This window comes from Bombina bombina, chromosome 7, assembly GCF_027579735.1.
Source record: "Bombina bombina isolate aBomBom1 chromosome 7, aBomBom1.pri, whole genome shotgun sequence".
NCBI classification, from domain to species: domain Eukaryota; kingdom Metazoa; phylum Chordata; class Amphibia; order Anura; family Bombinatoridae; genus Bombina; species Bombina bombina.
In genome coordinates, this window is record NC_069505.1 from 446,502,349 (window position 1) to 446,523,608 (window position 21,260).

The following is a 21,260-nucleotide window of genomic DNA, read 5'->3' on the forward strand; positions in this document are numbered from 1 at the left end:
TTATGGGTTTATAGGGTAGGGGCAAGAGGAGACATGTAACAATCCAATTCAAATAACCCAGCAGACCATAAATACAAATGGGGGGCTTTCAGCCCTTGTTAAGTTACTCAGGGTCTGTAAGCAATACCCAGGGGGACCGGGTGATAAGATCTTCAGTTGTCTGATACTTAATATAATAATTGTAGACATGAGAAGTTGATCGCTAGATTCTAAATAAACAACTGTCATAACATTAAGAACAAATAAACAAACTAAAACAATGTTCAGTTTCGTTACTTCCATAAGGTAGGTAAGGGGCAAGATTTTGAAAGGGTCAGATGGTGGAGAACTCCACTGGTCAAAACCCCCATGTTAATTATAGACGATGGGAAGTAATCGTTAAGCCTAAGGTAGGTAACATTCATAACATTTAACATCATTAAACAATTAAGAATAATAACTGGTTTCTTCTTCAACCTGTAAAGGGTAGTAAACATTAATGCATCAACAAAAAAACATCAATTTTATCACAAACATGGTATACATATCTGTCCATGTAGCCTGGAGTGTCCACAGAATAGGGCAAAGTCCCAAGATGTAGTGTCTTCAGACATTCAAGTGACCGCAGGGTTCTTTTCTGCAGTCAGATAGGCTTCCAGTGCTTGTGGGGAATGAAAATATTTTGGGCCAGAGGCTGTCATCAGCCTGAGCTTGGCTGGATACAGCAAAGCCATTTGCTGGCCATGTTCATGTAGCCTTATACAGTGAGGAGCAAAGTCCTTGCGCCTTTTGGTGACCTCCATCGAGTAGTCTTGAAACAGGAGCAGGCGTTGGGAGTCATATTTCACCTCCTTTTGCGTGCGGTAGGCTTAGAGTATCAGGATATTCTTTTGGAAATTAAAGCATTTGAAAATGACTTGTCTAGGCTTGCTACTGGTGTTTGGGAGGTTTTCAGGGCCTACCCTATGGGCTCTCTCCACATCTATAGGGAGACGGTCAGCGTGGACTCCTAGAAGTTTGGGGAAAGCCAGGGCCACGATTTCCATGAGAGCTTTGCCTTTAATCAGGGATGCCAACAATACGGAGATTGTTGCGGTGGCTCCGATTCTCAAGGTCTTCAACCCTGTCCAGTAAATGTTGGTTTTGCCTAAGAAGTTGTTTAATAGAGACATCTGCATTAGACTGTCGGTCTTCCACATCTGAAATGCGATTCTCTGCAGTTGTAAGGCGGGTGAAGTGTCTCACCTCACTGGTTAAATTGTCCACCCCTGCCTGTAGAGAGTCTAAATTGGGTAGAAAAAAAGATTTTAAGTCCTGCATAAGGCTTTAGTGGTCCCCCCCTTGCAAACTAGAGGGGTCAGGATATTGAGACATTTCTGAGTGTATTTCCGCCATGTGGCGTCTTTTTTTTTTTTTTTGTCCACTGCTTTAGATTTGTGGGTCATTTTATTATCTCGGATGGTATGTAGCTTCTGAAAATATTGATCCACTCTCATGTGATTGGTAAAGATAGGAGAGAACGCTCCTCTGAATAGCCCCACTGAAAATATATTAGCGATGTGATCATAGGCCAGAGAGGTACCTTAGTAGTGTTAATAAAAATCAAGCTCTATGTAGGTACTGTATATACAGTTCAAGTATCATCCGATAGCAATAGCGGCCCACACAGAGCAGTCTAACGTGTATCTCGCCTTGTAGTAGTGGCACTAAATGGGTGGCTATCAGCAGTGCACAGGCTATCTAATATGTTCCCACTAGTATTTGGAGTCACTGTATAATTGTATGTCTGGTCTTATCTGGTACACCTTTGGGTAGTAATACAGTACCTTATCAATGTCCATGTGGTAGCATTCCGCAGCCCGCAACACAAGTCCTGTCAGATGGAATTGTAGAAGGTGTTCTTTTGAGCAATGTAATCAAGCAAGCCCTGGTATTGTTGAGTGAGAAACAGTGTTGCGGCCCTGTCGCCACCCACGTGGCTAGAAGGGATAGTTATCAGCCAGGGCCCAGTACCATGCAGCGCAGGCAGTTACTCTTTAAGTGTGATAATAGGGTATTTTTCAGGCCAGAAAGATTCTTCAGCAGCTTTTATAAAGTTCAAGCTCTCAGTCGTTATCGTATATACAGTTCAGGTACCATGCAACAATAGTTAGAACCTGTGTAACATCAGAACGATGAGCCTCAAGTGTGGGTGAGTGTATGAGAATATTGTTAGTTGTCTTCATCTAACAGAACCACTGTAGAACCTAAGCATATAGTCATGTAACACAATAGCATTCTAAGGACCACAGTCATGTTGCATTGCATGCTATATCTCTCTTTAGCACTACACACTACCCTGTCTTCTTTTTCCAACAGAACCCATTGTGGAACCAAAGCCTAAGGAGGTCAAGAAAAAGAAATCTAGGGTTTATGGGAAGAGACGTAAGAATACTGGTCCATTTTATTGTATTCTCTCTGCTTTCTTTTCTACTGCACACTCTCATACAGTATTATGAGTTCCTATCCTTATTCCTATTTATTTTCTCTGTGTTACGCTTTAACATCACAAGTGAGTGCTATGTAACCATCCTTAACCCTCCAGCTGTAGTTACTCCCCTCATCTGTCTCATACCTTATCCCTATTTATTTTCTCTGTGTTACTCTTTAACATCACAAGTTAGTGCTATGTAACCATCCTTAACCCTCCAGCTGTAGTTACTTCCCTCATCTGTCTCATACCTTATCCCTATTTATTTTCTCTTTACTACTCTTTAACATCACAAGTGAGGGCTATGTAACCATCCTTAAAGGGACAGTCTAGGTCAAAATAAACTTTCATGATTTTGCTTTGTTCTCTTGGTATTCTCAGTTCTTAGACCTTGAAGGCCACCTCTTTTCAGAATGCATTTTAACAGTTTTTCACCACTAGAGGGTGTTAGTTCATGTGTTTCGTATAGATAACTTCACGTGCGTGAGCACAGTGTTATCTGGGAGCAGGCACTGATTGGCTAAACTGCAAGGCTGTCAAAAGAAATGAAATAAAGGGGCAGTTTGCAGAGGCTTAGATACAAGATAATCACAGAGGTTAAAAGTATATTAATATAACTGTGTTGGTTATGCAAAACTTGGGGAATGGGTAATAAAGGGATTATTTATATTTTTAAAACAATAAAAATTCTGGTGTAGACTGTCCCTTTAACCCTCCAGCTGTAGTTACTTCCCTCATCTGTCTCATACCTTATCCCTATTTATTTTCTCTGTGTTACTCTTTAACATCACAAGTGAGTGCTATGTAACCATCCTTAACCCTCCAGCTGTAGTTACTCCCCTCATCTGTCTCATACCTTATCCCTATTTATTTTCTCTGTGTTACTCTTTAACATCACAAGTTAGTGCTATGTAACCATCCTTAACCCTCCAGCTGTAGTTACTTCCCTCATCTGTCTCATACCTTATCCCTATTTATTTTCTCTGTGTTACTCTTTAACATCACAAGTGAGTGCTATGTAACCATCCTTAACCCTCCAGCTGTAGTTACTCCCCTCATCTGTCTCATACCTTATCCCTATTTATTTTCTCTGTGTTACTCTTTAACATCACAAGTGAGTGCTATGTAACCATCCTTAACCCTCCAGCTGTAGTTACTTCCCTCATCTGTCTCATACCTTATCCCTATTTATTTTCTCTTTACTACTCTTTAACATCACAAGTGAGGGCTATGTAACCATCCTTAAAGGGACAGTCTAGGTCAAAATAAACTTTCATGATTTTGCTTTGTTCTCTTTGTATTCTCAGTTCTTAGACCTTGAAGGCCACCTCTTTTCAGAATGCATTTTAACAGTTTTTCACCACTAGAGGGTGTTAGTTCATGTGTTTCGTATAGATAACTTCACGTGCGTGAGCACAGTGTTATCTGGGAGCAGGCACTGATTGGCTAAACTGCAAGGCTGTCAAAAGAAATGAAATAAAGGGGCAGTTTGCAGAGGCTTAGATACAAGATAATCACAGAGGTTAAAAGTATATTAATATAACTGTGTTGGTTATGCAAAACTGGGGAATGGGTAATAAAGGGATTATTTATCTTTTAAAACAATAAAAATTCTGGTGTAGACTGTCCCTTTAACCCTCCAGCTGTAGTTACTTCCCTCATCTGTCTCATACCTTATCCCTATTTATTTTCTCTGTGTTACTCTTTAACATCACAAGTGAGTGCTATGTAACCATCCTTAACCCTCCAGCTGTAGTTACTCCCCTCATCTGTCTCATACCTTATCCCTATTTATTTTCTCTGTGTTACTCTTTAACATCACAAGTGAGTACCATGTAACCATCCTTAACCCTCCAGCTGTAGTTACTCCCCTCATCTGTCTCATACCTTATCCCTATTTATTTTCTCTGTGTTACTCTTTAACATCACAAGTGAGGGCTATGTAACCATCCTTAACCCTCCAGCTGTAGTTACTCCCCTCATCTGTCTCATACCTTATCCCTATTTATTTTCTCTGTGTTACTCTTTAACATCACAAGTGAGTGCTATGTAACCATCCTTAACCCTCCAGCTGTAGTTACTCCCCTCATCTGTCTCATACCTTATCCCTATTTATTTTCTCTGTGTTACTCTTTAACATCACAAGTGAGTGCTATGTAACCATCCTTAATTTTCCAGCTGTAGTTACTTCCCTCATCTTTCTCATACCTTATCCCTTTTTATTTTCTCTGTTACTCTTTAACATCACAATTGAGTGCTATGTAACCATCTTTAACCTTCTAGCTGTAGTTACTTCCCTCATCTGTCTCATACCTTATCCCTATTTATTTTCTCTTTGTTACTCTTTAACATCACAAGTGAGTGCTATGTAACCATCCTTAACCTTCTAGCTGTAGTTACTTCCCTCATCTGTCTCATACCTTATCCCTATTTATTTTCTCTTTGTTACTCTTTAACATCACAGGTGAGTGCTATGTAACCATTCTTAACCCTCTAGCTGTAGTTACTTCCCTCATCTGTCTCATACCTTATCCCTATTTATTTTCTCTTTTTGTTACTCTTTAACATCACAAGTTAGTGCTATGTAACCATCCTTAACCCTCTAGCTGTAGTTACTTCCCTCATCTGTCTCATACCTTATCCCTATTTATTTTCTCTTTTTGTTACTCTTTAACATCACAGGTGAGTGCTATGTAACCATTCTTAACCCTCTAGCTGTAGTTACTTCCCTCATCTGTCTCATACCTTATCCCTATTTATTTTCTCTTTTTGTTACTCTTTAACATCACAAGTTAGTGCTATGTAACCATCCTTAACCCTCTAGCTGTAGTTACTTCCCTCATCTGTCTCATACCTTATCGCTATTTATTTTCTCTGTGTTACTCTTTAACATCACAAGTGAGTGCTATGTAACCATCCTTAACCCTCTAGCTGTAGTTACTTCCCTCATCTGTCTCATACCTTATCCCTATTTATTTTCTCGGCGTTACTCTTTAACATTACAAGTGAGTACCATGTAACCATCCTTAACCTTCTAGCTGTAGTTACTTCCCTCATCTGTCTCATACCTTATCCCTATTTATTTTCTCTTTGTTACTCTTTAAAATCACAGGTTAGTGCTATGTAACCATCCTTAACCCTCTAGCTGTAGTTACTTCCCTCATCTGTCTCATACCTTATCCCTATTTATTTTCTCTTTACTACTCTTTAACATCACAAGTGAGTGCTATGTAACCATCCTTAACCCTCTAGCTGTAGTTACTTCCCTCATCTGTCTCATACCTTATCCCTATTTTTTTCTCTGTGTTCCTCTTTAACATCACAAGTGAGTGCTATGTAACCATCCTTAACCCTCTAGCTGTAGTTACTTCCCTCATCAGTCTCATACCTTATCCCTATTTATTTTCTCTGTTTTACTCTTTAACATCACAAGTGAGTGCTATGTAACCATCCTTAATTTTCCAGCTGTAGTTACTTCCCTCATCTGTCTCATACCTTATCCCTATTTATTTTCTCTTTACTACTCTTTAACATCACAAGTGAGTGCTATGTAACCATCCTTAACCCGCCAGCTGTAGTAACTTCCCTCATCTGTCTCATACCTTATCCCTATTTATTTTCTCTTTACTACTCTTTAACATCACAAGTGAGTGCTATGTAACCATCCTTAACCCTCCAGCTGTAGTTACTTCCCTCATCTGTCTCATACCTTATCCCTATTTATTTTCTCTGTGTTACTCTTTAACATCACAAGTGAGTGCTATGTAACCATCCTTAACCCTCCAGCTGTAGTTACTTCCCTCATCTGTCTCATTCCTTATCCCTATTTATTTTCTCTGTGTTACTCTTTAACATCACAAGTGAGTGCTATGTAACCATCCTTAACCCTCCAGCTGTAGTTACTTCCCTCATCAGTCTCATACCTTATCCCTTTTTATTTTCTCTGTGTTACTGTTTAACATCACAACTGTGTGCTATGTAACCATCCTTAACCATCCAGCTGTAGTTACTTCCCTCATCTGTCTCATACCTTATCCCTATTTATTTTCTCTGTGTTACTCTTTAACATCACAAGTGAGTGCTATGTAACCATCCTTAACCCTCTAGCTGTAGTTACTTCCCTCATCAGTCTCATACCTTATCCCTATTTATTTTCTCTGTTTTACTCTTTAACATCACAAGTGAGTGCTATGTAACCATCCTTAACCCTCCAGCTGTAGTTACTTCCCTCATCTGTCTCATACCTTATCCCTATTTATTTTCTCTTTACTACTCTCTTTAATATCACAAGTGAGTGCTATGTAACCATCCTTAACCCTCCAGCTGTAGTTACTTCCCTCATGTTTCTCATACCTTATCCCTATTTATTTTCTCTGTGTTACTCTTTAACATCACACGTGAGTGCTATGTAACCATCCTTAACCCTCTAGCTGTAGTTACTTCCCTCATCTGTCTCATACCTTATCCCAATTTATTTTCTCTTTGTTACTCTTTAACATCACAGGTGAGTGCTATGTAACCATCCTTAACCCTCCAGCTGTAGTTACTTCCCTCATGTTTCTCATACCTTATCCCTATTTATTTTCTCTTTGTTACTCTTTAACATCACAAGTTAGTGCTATGTAACCATCCTTAACCCTCTAGCTGTAGTTACTTCCCTCATCTGTCTCATACCTTATCCCAATTTATTTTCTCTGTGCTACTCTTTAACATCACAGGTGAGTGCTATGTAACCATCCTTAACCCTCCAGCTGTAGTTACTTCCCTCATCTGTCTCATACCTTATCCCTATTTATTTTCTCTTTGTTACTCTTTAACATCTCAAGTTAGTGCTATGTAACCATCCTTAACCCTCTAGCTGTAGTTACTTCCCTCATCTGTCTCATACCTTATCCCTATTTATTTTCTCTTTGCTACTCTTTAACATCACAAGTAAGTGCTATGGTAACCGTCCTTAACCTTCCAGCTGTAGTTACTTCCCTCATCTGTGTGTCTTATACCTTATGCGTCGGACATCTCTAGCTTTTGTTTTTCAGTCTTGATGTCTCGCATCTTTTTCATGTTCCCCAGTCTCTCTAGAACTATATTTTCTGTCCTTTTATTTGCATTGTTGCTCCCATTACTTTAGCTTCCGTTGTGTATGGATTCTACCCTTAGTTTTTTTCTTAAGTGTCCGCTATCCTACTCCATTAGCAATGTTATCATTGTCTCATCTCCTCTGATGTCTTCCATCTCTTAAATTCAGTGTTTAATTTTCTTTTTTCTTCTACTAGATACGACGAGTGCACGGATTCATCCTTACTTGTGGGATATTATCCTCCTGCTAACAGGAAGTGCCAAAGAGCACCACAGCAGAGCTGTATATATAGCTCCTCCCTTCTCTCCACCCCCAGTCATTCTCTTTGCCTATACTAGTAATTGGAAGAGGTAAAGTGAAAGAGGTGATAAAATGATAGTTTTTATTTTCTTCAAGCAAGACTTTTTTATTTTAAATGGTACCGGTGAGTACTATTTTTCCTCAGGCAGCAGATGGAAGAAGATTTCTGCCTGGAGGTTGATGATCTTAGCAGTGGTTACTAAGATCCAGAGGAGTTCCCACAGAATGGCTGAGGAGTACTTGAGAAGCTTCAGTGTGGGGAACGTTTTCATGCTACAAGCATTGAGGTATGTTCAGTTATTTTATTTCTGAAGAGACTGTGGTATTTCAGAACCAGCTGACATAGTTCCCATGAGGAACTATGAAGGGATGTTACTGGGACCTGTTATATTATGGGCTAAAAATTGAATGACACTGGTTGCATAATGCAAATAAAGTCTTGGTCACTGGAGGGATCAAGACTAAAAGATTTGCACTTGTTTAGCACTTCGGGACCCTGGATTAACAAGATTATAAACTCATGGTTTGGACCAAAGTAATCTAATCAAAATTAAAACATAACTTTTATTTCAACAAAGGTTCTATAAAATCACTGTGTATGTGTGTGTACTTTAAAAACACATAGAATCTTGAACAGAAGATAACTTTGAATTTATCAAACTACCTTGTTGTGAAAATATATATAGAGCCTAGATGGGTGTCCACATAAATAATGTGGATAATATGGGCAGTAATTACTGGGAGTCTAGCTAATAAATTGATATCATAATACAAAACATCTAGGGCTGCTGATCTTATCAATTGTGACTTAAATAAAAATTCTCAGGGTACCAAAATTAGTGTATCTTATACTCTTGATAGTAATTATTGAAATATTACTTTCATTATAGTAAATTAGATTGTGTAAGCTAGAGTTTGGTTATATATTCTGGTTCAGTGAATATGTATTTTTAACGTTTCTGGCTTAGTGGCTGGTCTGTGCGAACCTCCACATACAGCCTTTGTTTGCCTTATTTTGGTATGTAAATGTCTAGGTCCTGATGTGAACTGTTGAATTAGTGGTGGAATTTTTTGCCACCTGCATCAGTTAATATCTGTGTTTGTGCTTTTACCAGCTTTATAAATAATACGGTAGATGTCAGCTGATATGGCTGGCCTAAGGGTGTCTTTCAATCAAGCCTTATTTTGGCATGCGAGTATCTGACTTCATATATACACTTTTATTGGTGTATATGCTTGATATTTACTGGTTCAGTACGTATGTCTCAAAAATGTATCTTTGTCACATTAATACACTCTGATTAAACATCAACTTGATTGTTAGTCTAAAAGCACAGAGGAAACCGTATATTGGTTATCAATTAATTTGTCAGTTAGGGTAGATCATATGATAGACATTAGTTTTACAGCTGGCTTGTGGTTGAAACTGAATAAAGCCTTATTTCTCTTGTAAGATGTATCGAGTCCACGGATTCATCCTTTACTTGTGGGATATTCTCCTTCCCAACAGGAAGTGGCAAAGAAAGCACACAGCAGAGCTGTCCATATAGCTCCCCCTCTAGCTCCACCCCCCAGTCATTCTCTTTGCCGGCTCTAAGCAATCGGAAGGGTAAAGTGAATGTGGTGTTAGAATTGTAGTTTTTATTTCTTCTGTTAAGTGTGATCAGTCCACGGGTCATCATTACTTCTGGGATATTACTCCTCCCCAACAGGAAGTGCAAGAGGATTCACCCAGCAGAGCTGCATATAGCTCCTCCCCTCTACGTCACTCCCAGTCATTCTCTTGCACCCAACGACTACATAGGATGTGTGAGAGGACTATGGTGATTATACTTAGTTTTTATCTTCAATCAAGAGTTTGTTATTTTAAAATAGCACCGGAGTGTGTTATTATCTCTCTGGCAGAGTTTGAAGAAGAATCTACCAGAGTTTTTGTTATGATTATAGCCGGAGTAGTTAAGATCATATTGCTGTTTCTCGGCCATCTGAGGAGAGGTAAACTTCAGATCAGGGGACAGCGGGCAGATGAATCTGCATAGAGGTATGTAGCAGTTTTTATTTTCTGATAATGGAATTGATGAGAAAATCCTGCCATACCGATATAATGTCATGTATGTATACTTTACACTTCAGTATTCTGGGGAATGGTACTTCACTAGAATTACACTGTAAGAAATACATAAAGCTGTTTAATAACTAGAGATTATGTTTAACGTTTTTGCTGGAATGTAAAATCGTTTTCATTTACTGAGGTACTGAGTGAATAAATGTTTGGGCACTATTTTTCCACTTGGCAGTTGCTTAATCTGTTTTCTGACAGTTTCTGTTCTCCCTCACTGCAGTGTGTGAGGGGGAGGGGCCGTTTTTTGGCGCTTTTACTACGCATCAAATATTTCAGTCAGCAACTCATTGTATTCCCTGCATGATCCGGTTCATCTCTACAGAGCTCAGGGGTCTTCAAAACTTATTTTGAGGGAGGTAATTTCTCTCAGCAGAGCTGTGAGAATTGTAGTTTGACTAAGATAAAAAACGTTTATTCTGTAATTTGTTTCCTGCTTTCAGAATTTGTTATCTTTGCTAATGGGATTAAACCTTTGCTAAAGTTGTGTTGTTTACAAGGATTGAGGCTATAACTGTTTCAATTTATTAATTTTCAACTGTCATAGATCTTCTGTGCTTCTTAAAGGCACAGTACGTTTTAATATTATTCTAATTGAATTGTATTTCCAAGTTGCAAGTTTATTTGCTAGTGTGTTAAACATGTCTGATTCAGAGGATGATACCTGTGTCATTTGTTGCAATGCCAAAGTGGAGCCCAATAGAAATTTATGTACTAACTGTATTGATGCTACTTTAAATAAAAGTCAATCTGTACAAATTGAACAAATTTCACCAAACAACGAGGGGAAGAGTTATGCCGACTAACTCGCCTCACGTGTCAGTACCTACATCTCCCGCTCAGAGGGAGGTGCGTGATATTGTAGCGCCGAGTACATCTGGGCGGCCATTACAAATCACATTACAGGATATGGCTACTGTTATGACTGAGGTTTTGGCTAAATTACCAGAACTAAGAGGTAAGCGTGATCACTCTGGGGTGAGAACAGAGTGCGCTAATATTAGGGCCATGTCAGACACTGCGTCACAGGTGGCAGAACATGAGGACGGAGAACTTCATTCTGTGGGTGACGGTTCTGATCCAAACAGACTGGATTCAGATATTTCAAATTTTAAATTTAAACTGGAAAACCTCCGTGTATTACTAGGGGAGGTGTTAGCGGCTCTGAATGATTGTAACACAGTTGCAATACCAGAGAAAATGTGTAGGTTGGATAAATATTTTGCGGTACCGACGAGTACTGAGGTTTTTCCTATACCTAAGAGACTTACTGAAATTGTTACTAAGGAGTGGGATAGACCCGGTGTGCCGTTCTCACCCCCTCCGATATTTAGAAAAATGTTTCCAATAGACGCCACCACAAGGGACTTATGGCAAACGGTCCCTAAGGTGGAGGGAGCAGTTTCTACCTTAGCTAAGCGTACCACTATCCCGGTGGAGGATAGCTGTGCTTTTTCAGATCCAATGGATAAAAAGTTAGAGGGTTACCTTAAGAAAATGTTTGTTCAACAAGGTTTTATATTGCAACCCCTTGCATGCATTGCGCCGATCACGGCTGCAGCGGCATTCTGGATTGAGTCTCTGGAAGAGAACATTGGTTCAGCTACTCTGGACGACATTACGGACAGGCTTAGAGTCCTTAAACTAGCTAATTCATTCATTTCGGAGGCCGTAGTACATCTTACTAAACTTACGGCGAAGAATTCAGGATTCGCCATTCAGGCACGCAGGGCGCTGTGGCTAAAATCCTGGTCAGCTGATGTTACTTCTAAGTCTAAATTGCTTAATATACCTTTCAAAGGGCAGACCTTATTCGGGCCCGGGTTGAAAGAGATTATTGCTGACATTACAGGAGGTAAAGGCCATGCCCTGCCTCAGGACAAAGCCAAAGTTAAGGCTAGACAGTCTAATTTTCGTTCCTTTCGTAATTTCAAAGCAGGAGCAGCATCAACTTCCTCTGCACCAAAACAGGAAGGAGCTGTTGCTCGCTACAGACAAGGCTGGAAACCTAACCAGTCCTGGAACAAGGGCAAGCAGGCCAGGAAACCTGCTGCTGCCCCTAAAACAGCATGAATTGAGGGCCCCCGATCCGGGATCGGATCTTGTGGGGGGCAGACTTTCTCTCTTCGCCCAGGCTTGGGCAAGAGATGTCCAGGATCCCTGGGCGCTAGAGATAATATCTCAGGGATACCTTCTGGACTTCAAATACTCTCCTCCAAGAGAGAGATTTCATCTGTCAAGATTGTCAACAATCCAGACAAAGAAAGAGGCGTTTCTACGCTGCGTACAAGAGCTCTTGTTAATGGGAGTAATCCATCCAGTTCCACGATCGGAACAGGGACAGGGGTTTTACTCAAATCTGTTTGTGGTTCCCAAAAAAGAGGGAACTTTCAGACCAATCCTGGACTTAAAGATCCTAAACAAATTCCTAAGAGTTCCATCGTTCAAGATGGAGACTATTCGGACAATTTTACCTATGATCCAAGAGGGTCAGTACATGACCACTGTAGATTTAAAAGATGCTTACCTCCACATACCGATTCACAAAGATCATTATCGGTACCTAAGGTTTGCCTTCCTAGACAGGCATTACCAGTTTGTGGCTCTTCCATTCGGATTGGCTACAGCTCCAAGAATCTTCACAAAGGTTCTGGGTGCTCTTCTGGCGGTACTAAGACCGCGGGGAATCTCGGTAGCTCCATACCTAGACGACATTCTGATACAAGCTTCAAGCTTTCAAACTGCCAAGTCTCATACAGAGTTAGTGCTGGCATTTCTAAGGTCACATGGATGGAAGGTGAACGAAAAGAAAAGTTCACTCGTTCCACTCACAAGAGTTCCCTTCCTGGGGACTCTTATAGATTCTGTAGAAATGAAGATTTACCTGACAGAGGACAGGCTAACAAGACTTCAAAGTGCTTGCCGCACCCTACATTCCATTCAACACCGTCAGTGGCTCAATGCATGGAGGTAATCGGCTTAATGGTAGTGGCAATGGACATAGTACCCTTTGCACGCTTACACCTCAGACCACTGCAATTGTGCATGCTAAGTCAGTGGATTACTCAGACTTGTCCCCTTCTCTGAATCTGGATCAAGAGACCAGAAATTCTCTTCTATGGTGGCTTTCTCGGCCACATCTGTCCAGGGGGATGCCATTCAGCAGACCAGACTGGACAATTGTAACAACAGACGCCAGCCTTCTAGGTTGGGGTGCCGTCTGGAGTTCTCTGAAGGCTCAGGGACAATGGAGTCAGGAGGAGAGTCTCCTGCCAATAAACATTCTGGAATTGAGAGCAGTTCTCAATGCCCTCCTGGCTTGGCCTCAGTTGACAACTCGGGGGTTCATCAGGTTTCAGTCGGACAACATCACGACTGTAGCTTACATCAACCATCAGGGAGGGACAAGAAGCTCCCTAGCTATGATGGAAGTATCAAAGATAATTCTCTGGGCAGAGTCTCACTCTTGCCACCTGTCAGCAATCCACATCCCGGGAGTGGAGAACTGGGAGGCGGATTTCTTAAGTCGTCAGACTTTTCATCCGGGGGAGTGGGACGTTGGGGCAAACCAGAGATAGATCTCATGGCGTCTCGACAGAACGCCAAGCTTCCTCGTTACGGGTCCAGATCCAGGGATCCAGGAGCAGTCCTGATAGATGCTCTGACAGCACCTTGGGACTTCAGGATGGCTTACGTGTTTCCACCCTTCCCGTTGCTTCCTCGATTGATTGCCAGAATCAAACAAGAGAGAGCATCAGTGATTCTAATAGCACCTGCGTGGCCACGCAGGACTTGGTATGCAGACCTGGTGGACATGTCATCCTGTCCACCTTGGTCTCTACCTCTGAAACAGGACCTTCTGATACAGGGTCCCTTCAAACATCAAAATCTAACTTCTCTGAAGCTGACTGCTTGGAAATTGAACGCTTGATTTTATCAAGACGTGGGTTTTCTGAGTCAGTTATTGATACCTTAATACAGGCTAGGAAACCTGTTACCAGAAAGATTTACCATAAGATATGGCGTAAATACCTATATTGGTGTGAATCCAAAGGTTACTCTTGGAGTAAGGTTAGGATTCCTAGGATATTGTCTTTTCTACAAGAAGGTTTAGAAAAGGGTTTATCTGCTAGTTCATTAAAGGGACAGATCTCAGCTCTGTCCATTCTGTTACACAAACGTCTGTCAGAAGTTCCTGACGTCCAGGCTTTTTGTCAGGCTTTGACCAGGATTAAGCCTGTGTTTAAAACTGTTGCTCCACCATGGAGTTTAAACCTTGTTCTTAATGTTTTACAGGGCGTTCCGTTTGAACCCCTTCATTCCATTGATATAAAGTTGTTATCTTGGAAAGTTCTATTTTTAATGGCTATTTCCTCGGCTCGAAGAGTCTCTGAATTATCAGCCTTACATTGTGATTCTCCTTATTTGATTTTTCATTCGGATAAGGTAGTCCTGCGTACTAAACCTGGGTTCTTACCTAAGGTAGTTACTAACAGGAATATCAATCAAGAGATTGTTGTTCCTTCTTTATGCCCAAATCCTTCTTCAAAGAAGGAACGTCTACTGCACAACCTGGATGTAGTCCGTGCTCTAAAATTTTACTTACAGGCAACTAAGGAATTTCGACAAACGTCTTCTCTGTTTGTCATTTACTCTGGGCAGAGGAGAGGTCAAAAAGCTTCCGCTACCTCTCTTTCTTTTTGGCTTCGTAGCATAATTCGTTTAGCTTATGAGACTGCTGGACAGCAGCCTCCTGAAAGAATTACAGCTCATTCTACTAGAGCTGTGGCTTCCACTTGGGCCTTCAAGAATGAGGCCTCTGTTGAACAGATTTGCAAGGCTGCAACTTGGTCTTCGCTTCATACTTTTTCCAAATTTTACAAATTTGACACTTTTGCTTCATCGGAGGCTATTTTTGGGAGAAAGGTTCTTCAGGCAGTGGTTCCTTCTGTATAAAGAGCCTGCCTATCCCTCCCGTCATCCGTGTACTTTTGCTTTGGTATTGGTATCCCAGAAGTAATGATGACCCGTGGACTGATCACACTTAACAGAAGAAAACATAATTTATGCTTACCTGATAAATTCCTTTCTTCTGTAGTGTGATCAGTCCACGGCCCGCCCTGTTTTTAAGGCAGGTAAATATTTTTTAATTTATACTCCAGTCACCACTTCACCCTTGGCTTTTCCTTTCTCGTTGGTCCTTGGTCGAATGACTGGGAGTGACGTAGAGGGGAGGAGCTATATGCAGCTCTGCTGGGTGAATCCTCTTGCACTTCCTGTTGGGGAGGAGTAATATCCCAGAAGTAATGATGACCCGTGGACTGATCACACTACAGAAGAAAGGAATTTATCAGGTAAGCATAAATTATGTTTTTCTACAAGCAAGAGTTTGTTATTTTAAATGGTACTGGTGTGTACTATTTACACTCTAGCAGAAAGGGGATGAAGATTTCTGCAGGGAGGAAGATGATTTTAGCATGTTGTAACTAAAATCCACTGCTGTTCCCACACAGTACTGAGGAGTACAAGAGAACTTCAGTTGGGGGGAACGGTTTGCAGGTTAGGCTGCAATAAGGTATGTTCAGTCATTTATTTCTAGACAAGACTGTGATAATGCTAGAAAAGACTGTTAATATCCCCATGAGGGAAGGGTAAGCTGTATTCAGAGACTAAGTATGGAATTTCAAGCTTACATAACAGGGCTAGTTTATGCTGGTTGACACTACTTCAGGGCAAACGGTTTTTATTGAAATTATCGTTTTTTGAGACACTTTGAAGGTTCCTTTGGGTTTCTTTCAGGGGTTATTACCCACATGGCTATTACTAAAACACTTGGCAGTGTTTCTTTAGGCCTCACAAGCACCAGAGTGAGGTGGGAGGGGCCTAATTTCGCGCCTCAGATGCGCAGTTATTTTGACTAGAAGTTCAGGCTGTTTCACATGGAGGGTCCTGCTGCAGTTTGAGGGCCTATAAGAAGCTTTTCCCCCACAAATCTGGTTCCTAAGGACAGGTAGGGCCGCAGCAGAGCTGTGGCAAGGTGCTGAAGTTTCTTTAACCTGGTTGTTTGACTACTGTCGATCCGGTTTGGGCATTAAGGGGTTAATCGTTTATATTGCTAGTGGTGCAATCTTACTAATGCTTTAGGTACATACTGTAAAAATTTAGAAAAGTTTGCTGCATTTTTTCACTGTTTTGCAAAATTGTGTGCCTTTTTTATCTCTTAAAGGCTCAGTACCGTTTTTTTCAAAGTGTGTTTTTACTTGATTAAAGTGATTTCCAAGCCTGTTTATATTACTACTAGTCTGTTAAACATGTCTGACACCAAGGAAAGTCCTTGTTCAATGTGTTTAGAAGACATTTTGGAACCCCCTATCAGAATGTGTCCCACTTGTACTGATATGTCTATACACTTTAAATAACATATTGTTGCACTTAAAAATGTGACCCAAGATGATTCTCAGACAGAAGGTAACGAGGTTAGCCCGTCAACCTCTCCCCAAGTGTCACAACCAGTTACGACCGCTCAAGCGACGCCTAGCACCTCTAGTGCGTCTAACTCTTTTACCTTGCAAGACTTGGCGGCAGTTATGAATAATACCCTCTCAGTGTTCTTATCTAAACTGCCCGTGTTACCTGCAAAGCGTGATAGCTCTGTTTTAAGAACAGATAATGAGCATTCTGACGCTTTAGTAGCCGTATCCGATATACCCTCACAACACTCTGAAGTGGGGGCAAGGGATGTGCTGTCTGAGGGAGAAATTTCCGATTCAGGAAAGGTTTCTCCTCAGACAGATTCAGATACGTTTGCTTTTAAACTAGAACACCTCCGCTTATTGCTCATGGAGGTATTAGTTACTCTGGATGACTGCGACCCTATGGTGGTTCCAGAGAAATTGTGTAAAATGGACAAGTACCTAGAAGTTCCTGTTTACACTGATGTGTTCCCAGTCCCTAAGAGGATTGCGGATATCGTTACTAGGGAGTGGGATAAACCAGGTATTCTCTTCGTTCCCCCTCCTGTTTTTAAGAAAATGTTCCCCATATCTAACCCCATACGGGACTCGTGGCAGAAGGTCCCTAAGGTGGAGGGGGCTGTTTCTTCACTTGCTAAACGCAAAACTATACCAATCGAAGACAGTTGTGCTTTTAAAGACCCTATGGATAAAACATTAGAGGGTTTACTTAAGAACATTTTTGTTCAGCAAGGTTTTCTTCTCCAACCTATTGCGTGCATTGTTCCTGTAACCACTGCAGCTGCTTTCTGGTTCGAGGCGCTGGAAGATGCGCTCCAGACGGAGACCTCATGTGAGGACATTATGGACAGAATTAAGGCTCTTAAGCTGGCTAATTCTTTTATCACAGATGCCGCTTTCCAACTAGCTAAGTTAGCGGCAAAAAAAATTAATGTTTCGCTATTTTAGCGCGCAGGGCGCTATGGCTAAAGTCCTGGTCGGCCGATGTGTCGTCAAAATCCAAACTATTGAACATCCCTTTCAAAGGAAAGTCCCTCTTCGGGCCTGAATTGAAAGAGATTATTTCAGAAATCACTGGGGGAAAAGGCCATGCACTCCCCCAGGACAAGTCCTTCAAGACAAAGAACAAACAAAATAATTTTCGTTCCTTTCGGAATTTCAGGAGCGGTCTCGCTTCATCCTCCCCTGCTGCAAAGCAAGAGGGTAACTCTTCACAACCCAGGACAGCCTGGAAACCTTACCAGGGCTGGAACAAGGGTAAACAGGCCAAGAAGCCTGCAGCTGCCTCCAAGACAGCATGATGGGGTAGCCCCAGATCCGGGACCGGATCTAGTAGGGGGCAGACTCTCTCTCTTCGCTCAGGCCTGGGCAAGAGATGTACACGATCCCTGGGCCTTAGAGATTGTATCCCAGGGATATCTTCTAGATTTCAAGGACTCCCCTCCAAGGGGAAGGTTCCACATTTCTCGTCTGTCTTCAGACCAGACAAAGAAAGAGGCGTTTTTATGCTGTGTAGAAGACCTACATACAATGGGAGTGATCCACCCAGTTCCAATTGCGGAACAAGGGCTGGGTTTTTACTCAAACCTGTTTGTGGTTCCAAAGAAAGAAGGAACTTTCAGACCAGTCCTGGATCTAAAAATTCTAAACAAATTCCTCAGAGTCCCATCATTCAAGATGGAGACAATCTTACCAATGATCCAGGAGGGTCAATATATGACCACCGTGGATTTAAAGGATGCATATCTGCACATTCCTATCCACAAAGATCATCACCAGTTTCTCAGGTTCACCTTTCTGGACAAGCATTACCAGTTTGTGGCTCTTCCTTTTGGATTGGCCACTGCTCCCAGAATTTTCACAAAGGTGCTAGGGTCCCTCCTGGCGGTTCTAAGACCGGGGGGCATAGCAGTGGCGCCTTATTTAGACGACATCTTAATTCAAGCGTCGACTTTCCAAAGAGCCAAGTCTCACATGGAAATTGTATTGGCCTTTCTGAGGTCTCACGGGTGGAAGGTGAACATCAAAAAGAGTTCTCTCTCCCCCCTCACAAGAGTTTCCTTCCTAGGAACTCTAATAGACTCGGTAGAAATGAAAATATTTCTGACGGAGGTCAGAAAGTTAAAACTCTTAACCACTTGCTGAGGCCTTCATGCCATTCCTCGGCCATCTGTAGCTCAGTGCATGGAGACAATCGGGCTAATGGTAGCGGCAATGGACATAGTCCCTTTTGCACGGATACACATCAGACAACTGCAACTATGCATGCTCAAACAGTGGAATGGGGATTATGCAGATTTGTCTCCTCAAATACAGCTGGACCAGGGGACCAGAGATTCTCTTCTCTGGTGGTGGTCTCAGGATCACGTGTCTCAGGGAAGTGTTTCCGCAGACCAGAGTGGATCATCGTAACGACCGACGCCAGTCTGTTGGGCTGGGGTGCAGTCTGGGACTCCCTGAAAGCTCAGGGCTTATGGTCTCGGGAAGAAGCTCTTCTCCCGATAAACATTCTGGAACTGAGGGCGATATTCAACGTGCTCCAGGCATGGCCTCAGCTAGCTGCGGCCAAATTCATCAGATTTCAGTCGGACAACATCACGACTGTAGCTTACGTCAATCATCAGGGGGGAGCAAGGAGTTCCCTAGCAATGATGGAAGTAACAAAAATAATCAGGTGGGCGGAGGATCACTCTTGCCATCTCTCAGCAATTCACATCCCAGGAGTAGACAACTGGGAGGCGGATTTTCCAAGTTGTCAGACTTTTCACCCGGGGGAGTGGGAACTCCACCCGGAGGTATTTGCCCAGCTGACTCAGCTATGGGGCACTCCAGAATTGGATCTGATGGCGTCCCGTCAGAACACCAAGCTTCCTCTTTACGGGTCCAGATCCCGGGATCCCCAGGCGGTGCTGATAGATGCTCTAGCAGTGCCTTGGTCCTTCAATCTGGCCTATGTTTTTCCACCGTTTCCTCTCCTCCCTCGTCTGGTTGCCAGAATCAAGCAGGAGACGGCTTCGGTGTTTCTAATAGGACCTGCGTAGCCACGCAGGACCTGGTATGCAGACCTAGTGGACATGTCATCTGTTCCACCATGGACACTGCCAATGAGGCAGGACCTTCTAATACAAGGTCCTTTCAAACATCCAAATCTAATTTCTCTGCGTCTGACTGCTTGGAGATTGAACGCCTAATTCTATCAAAGCGTGCTTTCTCTGAGTCGGTTATTGATACCCTGATTCAGGCTAGAAAGCCTGTCACCAGGAAAATCTACCATAAGATTTGGCGAAAATATCTTTTTTGGTGCGAATCCAAGGGTTACTCATGGAGTAAGATTAGGATTCCCAGGATATTGTCCTTTCTCCAAGAAGGATTGGAGAAAGGATTATCAGCTAGTTCCTTAAAAGGACAGATATCTGCTTTGTCTATTCTTTTACACAAACGTCTGGCAGAGGTACCAGACGTTCAAGCGTTTAGTCAGGCTTTAGTCAAAATCAAGCCTGTTTATAGACCTGTGGCTCTGCCATGGAGTCTGAATTTAGTTCTTTCAGTTCTGCAAGGGCTTCCGTTTGAACCTTTACATTCCGTAGATATTAAGCTTTTATCTTGGAAAGTTTTGTTTTTGGTAGCTATCTCTTCTGCTCGAAGAGTTTCAGAGTTATCTGCTTTACAGTGTGATTCACCTTACCTGGTTTTCCATGCAGATAAGGTAGTTTTGCTTACCAAACCCGGTTTTCTTCCTAAGGTTGTGTCTAATAAGAATATTAACCAGGAAATTGTTGTTCCTTCTCTCTGTCCTAATCCTTCTTCGAAGAAGGAACGTCTGTTACACAATCTTGATGTGGTTCGTGCTTTAAAGTTCTATTTACAAGCAACTAAGGATTTCAGACAAACAACTTCATTGTTTATCTATTCTGGTAAAAGGAGAGGTCAGAAGGCGACTGCTACCTCTCTTTTCTTTTGGCTGAAAAGCATCATCCGTTTGGCCTATGAGACTGCTGGCCAGCAGCCTCCCGAAACAATTACTGCTCATTCTACCAGAGCAGTGGCTTCCACATGGGCTTTTAAAAATGAGGCTTCTGTTGAACAGATTTGTAAGGCAGCGACTTGGTCTTCGCTGCATACTTTTTCCAAATTTTACAAATTCGATACTTTTGCTTTTTTGGAGGCTATTTTTGGGAGAAAGGTTTTACAAGCAGTGGTGCCTTCAGTTTAAGGTACCTGTCTTGTTCCCTCCCTTCATCCGTGTCCTAAAGCTTTGGTATTGGTATCCCACAAGTAAAGGATGAATCCGTGGACTCGATACATCTTACAAGAGAAAACAGAATTTATGCTTACCTGATAAATTACTTTCTCTTGTGATGTATCGAGTCCACGGCCCGCCCTGGCTATTAAGTCAGGTAGTGTTTTTGTTTAAACTACAGTCACCACTGCACCCTATGGTTACTCCTTTTTCTTCCTAACCTTCGGTCGATTGACTGGGGGGGTTTAGCTAGAGGGGGAGCTATATGGACAGCTCTGCTGTGTGCTCTCTTTGCCACTTCCTGTTGGGAAGGAGAATATCCCAAAAGTAAAGGATGAATCCGTGGACTCGATACATCACAATAGAAAGTTATTTACCAGGTAAGCATAAATTCTTTTTTTGGCAATTAAACGTCAAAATTGTAGTTATATAAATTTAACAAACTTGTAAATAAACATCCGCTTTGTAATTAACCTAATAGGCACGCCTGAGTAACGCCTTGTTTTGGCATACAGTGCTTAGGATTTTAAGCTAATATAATATATCTATTGCCTTATTTTGGCAATTAAATGTCAAAGTTGTGGCTATATGAATTTAACAAA

At 41.8% G+C, this 21,260-nt stretch overlaps 1 protein-coding gene across 1 annotated transcript in view; it reads left to right on the forward strand.

Annotated features, from left to right (window-relative positions):
* Positions 1–21,260, forward strand: part of L3MBTL2 (L3MBTL histone methyl-lysine binding protein 2) — a 270,019-nt gene that overhangs the window by 242,006 nt on the left and 6,753 nt on the right. Inside the window, 1 exon segment of the mRNA XM_053721399.1 lies at positions 2,338–2,403. Within this exon segment, the coding sequence (XP_053577374.1) occupies positions 2,338–2,403 (66 nt within the window).